The 12,925-nt window shown below is 35.4% G+C and overlaps 1 protein-coding gene across 1 annotated transcript in view; it reads right to left on the bottom strand.

The window, feature by feature from the left end:
• Positions 1 to 1,769: 1,769 nt before the first annotated feature.
• The window catches only part of RBM11 (RNA binding motif protein 11), a 12,627-nt gene continuing 1,471 nt past the window's right edge, over positions 1,770 to 12,925 (bottom strand). Inside the window, exons 2-5 of the mRNA XM_028487996.2 lie at positions 10,342 to 10,504; positions 8,945 to 9,017; positions 4,466 to 4,562; positions 1,770 to 2,107 (exon numbers count right to left, since the gene is read on the bottom strand). Of these exons, the coding sequence (XP_028343797.1) occupies positions 1,823 to 2,107; positions 4,466 to 4,562; positions 8,945 to 9,017; positions 10,342 to 10,504 (618 nt within the window). The 3' untranslated portion in view covers positions 1,770 to 1,822. The remainder of the gene's footprint in view (positions 2,108 to 4,465; positions 4,563 to 8,944; positions 9,018 to 10,341; positions 10,505 to 12,925) is intronic.

The raw sequence follows: 12,925 nt of genomic DNA, 5'->3' as shown, positions 1-12,925 counted from the left end.
CCACATGCCGCGGAGCGGCTAGGCCCGTGAGCCATGGCTGCTGAGCCTGCGCGTCCAGAGCCTGTGCTCCGCAACAGGAGAGGCCACAACAGTGAGAGCCCCACGTACAAAAAAAAAAAAAAAAAAGAAAAAAAAATCATACAGGATTGTAGATGATATTAACCTTTTTAAGGAAAGTTTTATATTTTCTAATAACAAAATACACCAATGTAGATAGGTGAATTTGCCTTCTGCTTGGTTCAAATTGGTTGACTTGGTAGAGTTGATATCCAGATAATTCCTGCCTATGATGGAAGAAGTTGCAAGAATTACTTGCAACTAAGATTTTAGTTCATGTAACAATATTTCAAGATAATTAAAAAAAAATATGCCACCCTTACTTGCTAAGATATTTCTTATATATATATTCCCTATAATGTCAATCACAATGAAATAATTTGGGGCTTAGGGAAACTGTAAGGTTTAAGAGTTGAAGAAAAGGCTGAGGTGAAGTTAATGTGTTTAAACATATATTATTTCCCATTTACATAGAAAGATATTTTTCCCTTGGTATGATTCTAAATTGCAAAAGTGTGAATTTAAAAAGAAAAAAAGGTCACCTTTTTTAGTTTGAATATTCAGGAACATGAAGTTATATAGGTCAAGCTACATCAAGCAGAATTTAGTTTTTCATGTTGATCAGATGGAAATAGACTAATATTAACATTTGAAATGCTACTGCATTGTATATTTATAAAAAAAAGTTAAATTCAGTTACTCATTTTGTTAAAAATATTTTTATTATTTTAAATAATAAATACCTATAAAGTGCTATGCAACATGCAAAAGAAATATCAAAGAATGGCTTTTCCTATTGAATTGGGTGGTTAACCCCCAATGAAGTTGTGAGATCCTTTCAATTAGCTTTAATAAATAAATATTTTCATCATTCTAGTTTATGATGAGCTACAAAGTTAACAAACTCGTCCAAATAAATCATTAATTTTACATGTAGTCTAATTACCTTCTGCAAATAAATGATTCAGAAATAGGAAACTTGATTTGACGATAAACATTAAATATCATACATTAATGTAATATCATTCCATTTATTGTTCATTACCAAGATTTAAATGTGTCGAATACACCCTCTCAAACCCAGTTGGCAAAAGAGGTGGATAATAAATAATGACATAGCCAACTAAAGGCAGGTATTCCTATTTATACACAATCATATGAAAAGGACCAAAAACTAGCCATGTGATAATCATCTTTCCTTTGGTATCACTGTGATATGTCCTCATTTTATTAAATAAACGTGTATGAGAATAAGGCTCAGAGACAACATATTTAGACATAAAAAATTAAATATTAGTAATAGAGGAAACTAAACTCTGCTTATTCTGTCTTCTTAGGAAAAACATGCAACTCAAATATTTGCACTAGTTTCATTCAGAAAATTGACCACTGCACTTCTCATCTCAGCCTATTTACAGCTGAGGGTTACACGTGACAGTCTAGCAGAGCATGGTGCCTTATCCATAAGCTCAGTAAGTGACTTTTGATTAACAGTTTAGTGCAAGTTCATTATAATACTAAAATATAACAACTCAAAGTACATTTCTTGTTGACAACACCATTACAAATATAAAAAGCACACTATATTATTTTTAAGTTTTTGTCATTCAAGACAAAAATTGAATAGCAAATCAGAGGTCATATTATTATATATTTCAAAGAAGACAAGAAAGCCATGGAATTGGTCATTTAGTGGAATACAGATTTTTCTTTTCTTTTAAGAGAATGAAGACCAGTGTAGATACATTTCATTAGAATGTAAATACTAGTATCTTTTTTTCTTACACTTTTGGAAATTTTGGCTATATTCATTTCTTCTATTGTTTTCTGTGCTACTATCACTATCACTGGTTTGTTTTTGCCTCTTGCGTTTATTCATCTGATAAAGGTCAGAGTCACTTGGTTGTTGGTGAGCCCATTCATAAGAGCTGGGTCCAGCCTCTAGATCTGGAACACAATTCAGTGAGGAAGACACAGAAGTGCTATTAGGGAGTGGTGCTGTCATCTCATAGTAAGGAAGCTGCAGTGCTGGATTATATGCATGCCACTGCTGTGGAAAAAACCCACAAACATTCATCTACCAAAACAAGCCCACAAAGTTAAAAAAAAAAAAAGTTAACAGTTTACATTCATTACGCAAATAACTACAAGCAAACCAAACCATGTGTTGGTATAAGAAGGACAGTGACTTTTCATACTAGGGATATGGTAGTTTCCTTAAATGGTTACCATAAAGATTCAAGGTAATGTATAGCTTACTACAATACAGATTAGTGCTGTCCTATCGAAATATAACGTAAGCCACGTATGTAGTTTTAAATCTTCTAGTAGCCACAATATAAAAATAAAAATGAAACAGGGGCAACAATGTAATTTATTTATCCCCAAATATCCAAAATATTATTTCAACAAGTAACCAATATAAAAATTGTTAATGAGATATTTTATTTTTTTTATACTAAGTCTTTGAAATTTGGTGTGCCTTTTATAGCATATTTAATTTGGATGGTAAATTTTCATTGAAAATACTTCATCTGAATTTAGATTACATAAAATTTAGTTGAAAAAGTAGATATACTACCCGAGTTCTTTCAAACATCCTTAAAAGTTTTGCAATAACTGAATCAAGTCTCTGTTTCTAAATTTAAATTTTAATTAATTAAAATTTTAAAAAATTTAAAACTCAGCTCCTTATGGATGGCTGATGGCCACCATATTGTACAGCAGTTTTCAGTTGTTAAGACAGACACTTCCTTGTTTTTAAACTAGTTTTTAACTTAAAGTAGATTAAAGATTAATAGAGATAACATGATACTGTGTGTGTGTGTATTTCTCATCTCATCAAAGATTTAAAAAATGCCAGAAAGAAGATATTGACAGTTTTAGATAAGAACTGGCAGTTTATTAATATCTCACTATAACTAAGAAAAGTTTTTTCTAAAAGTTAAATTATCAATTTTCCTTATGTTTGCAAAGTGAAAATGGCTATTTGAAAAATCTGAAGCTCACGTGTATGTTGGATGTTTGTAAGAAATCACATCCTGTGAATCAGAATACCTGTGTTATAGTCCCACATCTTTTATTAACAAGTTGTATAATCTTGGGTTTGTTGATTAATACCTCTGAACCTCAATTTTATTATGTATAAAATGAGGAGTTCGAAGAAAAAAATTTCAGAAGTTCCCCTTTAACAATATAGACCATCATTATGATTTCTAGGCCAGAACCATATTTTTGAGAGTCTTTGGAAATAATGTAGTTTACTCTGCCAGTTGAGAATCTTTGCCTTTAGTTAAAACAAGAAATTTATTTTTAAAAATATCCATGTCCAAAAGCAATATATTTGTGATTGATGATTACATTTTACCAAAATGTTTCACTAAATGAAATTATTCGATTCTAAAAACATATCTTCTAAAATAGTCACTTTTTTCTACTTTTTTTTTATTGCAGTATAATTGCTTTACAATGCTGTGTTAGTTTCTGCTGTACAGTGAAGTGAATCAGCTATATGTGTACATACACCCCCTCCCTCTTGGACCTTCCTTCCCCTCCATCCCACCCCTCTAGGCCATCACAGAGCACTGAGCTGAGCTCCCTGTGCTATACAGCAGGTTCCCACTAGCTATCTATTTTACACATGGTACTGTATTTATGTCAAACCTAATCTCCCAATTGATCCCACCCTCTCCTTCCCCCTCTGTGTCCATGTGTCCATTCTCTACGTTTGCATTTCTATTCCTGCCCTGCAAATAGGTTTTTCTGTACCATTTTTCTAGATTCCACATATATGCATTAATATACGACATTTGCTTTTCTCTTTCTGACTTACTTCACTCTGTATGACAGACTCTAGGTCCATCCACATCTCTACAAATGACCCAATTTCATTTCCTTTAATGAGTAATATTCCATTGTATATATGTGCCACATCTTCTTTATCCATTCATCTGTCGATGGACATTTAGGTTGTTTCTATGTCCTGGCTATTGTAAATAGCGCTGCAATGAACACTGGGGTACATGGGTTATGGGTATATGCCCAGTAGTGGGATTTCTGGGTCATATGGTAGTTCTATTTTTTAGTTTTTTAAGGAATCTCCATACTGTTTTATACAGTGGCTGTATCAATTTAAATGAGAACTCTATAGTCAAATTTTACTTGTACCACAGTGTATCATCACTAGCACCTGCTCCTTTTCTGTCGACACACTGGCTGTTTGCTTACGCACTATGTGTAGGATTTCAGATGATTGCGTTAGAGCAGACAGCCATTGGGGCATAGAACTCAGGGCAGCTGCTGCCTTCATTCTAGGTTTAGATTTCAGCAGCTTAAGTTCCAAGTAGTTTTCATGTTCTTTATAGTTTGTATCATGCTATATATTGAACCAAAGGCATATCAAACTTACCATCTTCGGAAAGAAAAGATATTCCTGAGGTAAAGCTGCATTATTAATTGGAGAGAACTGCATGGGAAAGGAAGTTCTGCCCACGACTTCTTCATTTCTTGGGGGACGTAAGAGAAGTAACACAAAGTTAAAATTCCTATGCATAAATGTTCTTTATTCTTATAATAAGATAGGTCTTCATAATTAAAAAAAGAGCTTCTCTAAAAGAACTCAATTAAGATAACTTTAAACACACAATCAATATTACACTGATAATGTAGTGACACAGCAGTACCGCAAGTCTTACTAATTCCTACATATTGAAATCTCAATATTTAGAGTCACATTTGGCTTTCTGATAGGAAAATGTTAATCAATGTTATAGTTGTATAAAGACAAAGAACACTTAGATATGAAGAAAGCAAAGCAAGTCTTTAATTATCACCAAGGGTACATTCAATCTTCTACAAAAAAAAAAAAAAAGCGAAAGAAAGGTAGAAATTTTCTCAATTTATTTTTGAAGGAATATTCACTGTTTAACTACAAAAATTATGTTCTTTCCTAAATGGTCTGCTGATGTTCACATGAACACATATTTGCTGATTTCTTCCACACACTATTTAAAACAATACCAATCCCTAATTTAAAAGCAGTAGTGTCCTAAAGTTTTATTTATACATGTAATATTTGCTTCTATGGAGACGTCTAATAAATTCCAATGGTACGCATACTGACTAGACTCTACAGCTAGTCATTAGTCTACTTGCTCCATAGTATTTCACAATTTTAATGCTAATACTACTAATCTTAGGACAGGAAGTTTACTGTGGGGAAGGGTGAAATTAATACAGGCAGGTGGAGGCAAAGGCAAAGGCAGGAGAACAACAGGAAGCAGTCAGATTGATAGGCATTGGTAAGTGGTGAGAGTAGTATCACAGAAGCCAGTGGAAGATGCATTTCATTAAGGAAATACTTAGTGTCGGGTGTTACAGAACAGTAAACTGGGTAAGCACCAAAGCTACTCAACTGTTGATCAGAAGGTTCCTGATCACTTTGTTATAAAGCAGAAACTAACACACCATTGTAAAGCAATTATACTCCAATAAAGATGTTAAAAAAAAAAAGATGGTACATTGGTAGATACTCCAAAATAAACTGAGTAAATAAAAATAAAAACAAAAGAAGGTTCCTGATAACCTTTAAAAGAACAACTTCCACATAACAATGGGGTTAAGAAGTGAGTAGGAGGTAAGGATGCGAAGCATAATTTTTCAGTGAGAGGAAGGGGAAAAATATAACAGCATGATTTGGAGGTAGAGTTCAAGGAGATTGGAACATGTGTGTGGGGTAAGCGATGGAAAAGAAACAAGATAAAAAGTGCAATGAAGTTATAGAGTGGGGAAGATACAACCCAGTAACAGAGCTGCTGAGATTAGCACCATTATGAAAACAGCTGCAGACTTTCTAAAACCATTATCTTTCCTATGTGAATCTCAGGGCATGCATAGTTGTCTCCACAGAGGAATCACATGTAAATTGGGAAGATCTGTTAGTTGAACCATGTCAACTCAAAATTTATAATGTTGAAGTCCTAACCCCCAATACTTCAGAACGCGACCTTATTTGGAAATAGCGTTGTTGCAGATGTAATTAGCTAAGAGGAGGTCATACTGGAGTAGGATGGGCTAAACAGGTACCCTTACTTATTATAATCAAAAGGGGAAATTTGGAGACGGATGCGCACAGGGAGAACACCATATGAAGATGACGGCAGAGAGCCGGGTGATGCTTGTACAAGCCACGGAATATCAAAGATTGCCAACAAACCAGGAGAAGCTATGAGAGAGGCACAGAACAGACTCTTTCTCACAGCCCTCATAAAGAAATCTAGCAGACACCTTGATCTTGGACTTTGAGGCTTCAGAACTGTGAGACAATTCATTTCTGTGTTTAAGCACTTTGTTTGCAGTACTTTTTATGGTAGCCTTAGCACACTAATACAGGAACTATTTGTTAAAAACAGAACTATTTATTGCCTAAGAGGCAATAGCAAGCACAAAAACCCATTTCTAAGAAAGACTATAGGGTATAACAAGTGCACCATTTTTCTCTGCACAACACTTCTAGAACATGATAACCTTTTCCCATTCTTCCTTTATAATGTAGCACATACTAGAAGAATAAGGTACAACCAGTGAAGTGGAGTATTATGGAATATACACATATTTCTGATCTTCTACCCTAGAATTTGTCATTAAAAGTACATCAAACATAAGTAGAGAATGCGACTTACTGCCATCTTCTAGTTGTTTATCTAGTCTTTCTTCTTCTGTCCCAAACCTAGCAATATCTTGTTTTTTCCAAACTCCTGAGAAAAAAGAGGTATCTTTTCCCACTAGAAGAAGAGGGGAAGCTTTTATATTACATAAATGGCTCAATTCATGAGTCCATAGTTCCTCTCATTAGAAGGAAGTGAATCACTACCCCTTTTTGCTAACATTCGCTGAAAGTATTTACTGGATACTTGCTATGTGCTCAGTATTTTAAATACCTTGAATTTATTATAAAATTTGTTTCTCACAATAACCTTCTGAGGTACTATCCTCATTTTAGAGATGGGGTACAGTGTGATAATTTGTCCAAGGTTAATAAAGTGACAGAGGCAGGATTCAAATTCAGGCAGTCTGGTTTCAGTACCTATTTTGTCTCTATTTCACGGATACAGAAATGTTGGGGAGAATAGAGCACACCTTGCTATACTTGGAGCGCGGTACTTCTCCTAAAGATAAGACTGGGAAATTGTCAGTTCTAAGAGGCCACTCTTCCATGCCTAGGAGGGCTGATATAATTAGCAGGCATGGGAGGTTCAGCTGTTGTTAGCCTACTGGAGAATACTCAGTTCTGCTACAGAAAACAAGAAAAAAACAGGGATGGATGAAACTCACAAGAAATGCTTAGGGTAGCCTTTAAGGAAGCTACACTGATGCAGCTGATGCAGCAGAGAGAGAAACAGGGTCTACGAATATTAGTGTAGCCAGAACTCAGCTAGTAAGAGTTTATGAGATAGCAATGAAACTGTGTTAGAAACGGAATAAGCAAGTGGCTTGGGAGACACAGGCAGAATTCATAATATATATTAAATATGCATAATAAATAAGTTAGTAGGTTTTAAGAGATGCCACAGATAGATCCGATAGAAAATATGATGGAACAAGTAAGATTGTTACTCACAGAAAGAAAGGGAAGGAAATACCTAGTCCTTATCATGGCACCTATGGGCTAACAGGCTGCTCTTCTTGTTTTTGTTCTGCCTAAGAAACTCAGCTAGAACCTGTGAGCATCTAGCTCCTTCTGTAGCCAGGTGTATTTGCCCCTATGTCTTTTTGAGAGAGCAAGTGAGTGAAACTAGCTCCGGGAACTTTCTATCTGAATGGAATTTCTTACTCAAACCTCAACTCTAGGGTTCATGACCACACTATCAGGGGGAAAGCCTGATGCAGCAGAGAGAGAAACAGGGCATATGAACATTAGTGTAATCAGAACTCAGCTAGTATGTTCCTTCCGCCCATTTATGCTAACTATCCACTATCTTTCCTTTTGCTTTTCACTATCCAGTATCTTTCCTTTCGCTTTTTTTTTTTTTTTTTTTTGCGGTACGCGGGCCTCTCGCTGCTGTGGCCTCTCCTGCTGCGGAGCACAGGCTCCAGACGCACAGGCTCAGCGGCCATGGCTCACGGGCCCAGCCGCTCCGCGGCATGTGGGATCCTCCCGGACCCGGGCACGAACCCGTGTCCCCTGCATCGGCAGGCGGACTCTCAACCACTGCGCCACCAGGAAAGCCCTTTCCTTTTGCTTTTGACTGTATCTTTTAAATTGTCTTACTAAATGGTGTTATTTGAGCATCTTAATTTGCTTTGGGAGACTTTCTGTTCCACGACCTTTGGGATAGCTGAACTGAGAGTGTCCTTGCAGGCTACCATTGCATCGAGAAATCAGCCTACACAAAACTTGAGAATATTTTGAAAATTACCATAGAGAAGTTTTTAAAAATAGTAAAATAAAGAGTAGAGTGGCTTAATGTCAGAAGGGTTCATTTTAAGCCTAGCAACTATCACTTTTTCATCTTTGTGCCCTTGGCAATTAGTTAACTTTTGCATCTCTATGTTTATTCAAGTATAAAATATGGATAATAGTGTCTCTGTGATCCATCGCAATGAGACTTTGGATGCTTAAGTGATTTAACAGTTATGAGAAGTACACAGTAACCTATAAAGAATGCCACAAATATATATCTCTCCCACCTACTGCAGAAAATATTGACTGAACTTTAAATGAAATTATTTTCTGTCGCTTTTCATGTTTTCAGGAAAAATGAATTCCTTAATATTATCCTATGTCTAAATAATAAGGTTTTACAGTAGTCTAGAATATATAAAAACCCTTCCTGGCGTGAGACCATATTTATTTGCTTTACCTTTATGAAAAAATATTTTTAATTACCTGTAGCTGTGTGAATTTATCGTAACACAGCTCTCAAAACTTTGGTTAGCTGGATCACAAGAGCGAGAGCTCCCTTTAAAAGAAACAGAATAACAGATTACTTCATGGTACAAGTTTTTGGAGTTCTCACATTAAACCATTTTTTAAAATTCCATATAAGATACATGAATATATCTTTGATCTCCCAAGTAATATTGATAGGTTGTTTACATCACTATAAATGACTGAATTATAACCAAGCTTTGTCCAAAGCAATGGGTGTAGAAAAGAATTATGTTGACATGGGGCCATATAAGGCAGGTGACGCTATTTGGTTCTACACTCCTGGAAACTAAAAATGTCAAATACACACCTGGAAACTAAAAATGGCAAATAATCAGTGTTATTTGCCTCTTGTGTAGAAGGCATGAGTTCTCTAAACTGTACTGACAAAAGTGAATGCAACCTGACAGAGGATAAGGAGCAGCTGGCTGGGGATGTGTCAGAACATGATATGGGCCTGGCCCATTTTACCAGTCAGTATGAGTTAACGGAACAGTACGTGAGAGCATGATGCAATCAATTAATTATCTTTGCAAAGACAAAATAAAACGAAATGCAAAGTTATGCTTTTCCTTTGCAACAAGGCATTGTTCTCTTATTCTTATTTATTTTTTTTTAGTATAGCAAGAAGAATAAAAACCAAACAAAGAGATACATCAATAAACCTAAATCATTAGGGGAGGTAGGCAACATAAGCATTGCAAACGTTGCAGCCAAAGCATAAGCATTGCCTCTATCAGTCCCTCAAACTATGAAAGGGCTAGAGCAATAGTACAATATTCTCCGGGCATCTAATCAAAGATGATCAGTTCTTGACATGTATCAGGAGAAGGCGTTTGAGGCCGTTCATGTCAGGAAGCTTTCTTCCATTAAGGGTCAGCCTTTGGCCAGCTGCTTTTACAGGGACCCAGATCCAGGGTGATACGTATAGCATGGTAACACCAGGAGAAGGACTAGTCACCCACCCTATCTTCCAAATAGTAGATATTTGATACCATTGACAAGAAGATCAGCAAACAGCCTTGCTATTTAGAAGCTAGAGCTGTGTGTCCCCAGTTCATTTAGATTTGTTTAATTTTTAACAGCCAATAGCAACTATCATAGCTATTTGCTGGCTGACATTAAAATAGAACATTAAAAATTTTAATACAGAAAAGATGCTATAGAGTTGGCAACCTAATTGGTAATATTAACTAATTGCATAACATTATGAATGTGTTCTGAGAAATCTTAAGAGACTACAGGGGCACTCTTATGGTCTTAGGCTATAATATAGCAAACAAAAATGTTTACACCTCTGGGAACAGCACCACCAACAAAACACACTTGGAAGATTCATCAGCGACAGAACCTACCAAATCGATACTGCACATTAATTGGTCTTCCATATAAACGAATTCCATTCAGCAAAGCTATGGCATAAGACACCGATTCTGGGTGTTTAAAGCAGACAAACCCAAAAGACTTCGGCTTTCCTTCTCTGTCTCTGCATATAGTCACTTTGGTTAATGGCCCAGCCTGTAAGAAACTTAAAAATTATTTTCTCATAAATCTAAAGATTTTTTTACACTGAGAAAATCAAGTATATTCAACTTAACAGTAAAAAAAAATCTGTTAGGAATAACAGCTTTATGTAGCTCTTTAATAATGTATTTTCCTAACAATAAATTTCATACTTCATCACACTTTCTTGGCATTTTTCTCGCTCATCAAAAAACATTTATGGTGTTAAGATCAGGAAGTTTTAGGTAATAGTTTCAAATCTTAAAAGGAAAGATATGTTACCCTTATGTTAGGCCTAAAAAAAAATTTAGAGTGCATTTAAATCCAAGGTTAAAATACTACTTTGTCTCCACACATATTAACAGGGTATAACTCAAAAATAATTGAAATGACAAACCCAATGTTCTTTGACTTATCATAAAGAAACTGGTAACATTACATCAAAGCCTAATTTTTTCTGACAAGATTAAACATTTTCACAGGAGAAACTAAATTTTTGATCTATATAGAAACTGTATTTTGATCTGGTAATCCCATTTGGTAAATATTCCCAAAGGGAAATATGTTTTAATATGTTTAACACTTTTAGGTAGGTGCATTATTTATAAGAATGAAAAATGAGGAAGGCTCTAAATCCAACAACAGGAGAATATTACTCCATGGTGTATTATTAAAACAGAATAAAATAAATTGAAAATATTCAGATTTTATTGATAATAAAACCTATAATTAGCAATACAGAGTAAAAAAGCAGAGCCAACTATTGTAAAATGTGTAAATTACAACCAAAAGAATGTTACCTCTCCACCATGAGAGTGATTTGAGGAACTACTCACCAAGACTCACCATAGCTAAGAGTTAATGGTGAACGGCTCATAGTTTTCCATTGTACTTTAATTATTGATTACTGATCTCTGTTGAGTTAGATAAGTATATCAAGAAATTGTTTTTAGTCTAAAGAAAAATGTTAATTATCGTCTTCAAAATGATGCTGTATTTTAAGATTCAATCTTTCTTTTTTATTCTTTGCTTTCCCAGAGAGTAGCTCATCTCGCTTCTGTCTTCAAGAGCCACCGCATCAACAAATCTATTTTTCCCACTCATGCCTCATTCATGGAGACAGTCTCCTAGAGACCTCCATGTGATTGTGTTTCAAACTCAACATATTTGAAACGGAATTCATTATCTTTCCCCTTGAAATCTCGACTTCAGTATTTCTTGGTTAAAAGTACAAAGATATTGAAACTGATTTCCATTCTTTCAAGGATAAGCAGAAATTTGAAAGAAACCAGTAAATAGGATAACTATATATAGTAATAAAATAAATCAATTTTAATCAGTACTTTTCCACTGCTGATATTAAATATATGAAATCGCAAATGGACAGAATATGCTTACATGCTTTGAGTTTCACAAATTCAAAACTATGCCGGTGCATTTTTAAAGATAAAGTCCAACAAGAAGGCTTGCTAGTAGCAACAATGACATCAAAACTTTTTAGTCTCTTTAAAACAGAATGAAACACATAAACAGTGTGGCCAGTTGTCAAGATCTGCTAAGTTTTGCTGGGTTGAAGCCTTCCTGAAAGATACCTCACTTTAGCAAATTCCTCTAGAATACAGAAGGGCTTAGGCAAAAATAAAAACGCATGCTTGGTTGTCTAAAATGTTAAAAAAGATGAACATGCTGTTTAGGGAGAAATTATAAACAATGAGATCTACCTATCTATCTTGTAGATCCACATACAACTGATATAGATCCAGTCCCTACTGACTAGAAATAATATATGTGCATGGGGGCCTTCACGCCTATCCCATTCCCCTCATTAGTCCCCTCTGCTCCTTTTTGGTTGGCTCAACATGAAAGAAGCCTCCTGGAGAAAAAGAACTGTAAGTTTTCTTTCTTTCTCTCTCTCTCCCCCTCCTTCCCTCCCTTCTTCCCTCTCTCCCTACCTTCCTTCCCCCTCCCCTTTTTTAAGTTAAAATGATAAGTTTCAAGTAATACTGGGAGAAAAAATAACCATAGGAAAAGGCAAGTATTAGAGTAGATTAAAAAGGGCGAGTTTAAAAAAGACGGCAAGTTAGAAGAATAATAAAAGCCTTAAAATCAACAATATTTTTCAAATAATAAAAATGTTTTATGTCCAGGAAAGGAAACTGAGTTCCTGGAGGAAATTCTATCAAATTGTGTGTATCTGTAATTAAAAGAGGGGTGCTTTAGCTCAGAGGCGAAGGTAGAGCCTTTCAGAAACTACATAAAGAACGCCTTTCACCTCTGGTACTCAAACTTACCCTTTGATATTTAGTTTTGCTATTGCTCCCTTTGAACTTGCCCTTATTCTTTCTTTTTTTTGCGGTACGCGGGCCTCTCACTGTTGTGGCCTCTCCGGTTGCGGAGCACAGGCTCCGGACGCGCAGGCTCAGCGGCCATGGCTCA

This window comes from Physeter macrocephalus, chromosome 1, assembly GCF_002837175.3.
Source record: "Physeter macrocephalus isolate SW-GA chromosome 1, ASM283717v5, whole genome shotgun sequence".
Taxonomy (NCBI): Eukaryota; Metazoa; Chordata; class Mammalia; order Artiodactyla; family Physeteridae; genus Physeter; species Physeter macrocephalus.
This window is presented reverse-complemented; position numbering and strand designations above follow the sequence as displayed.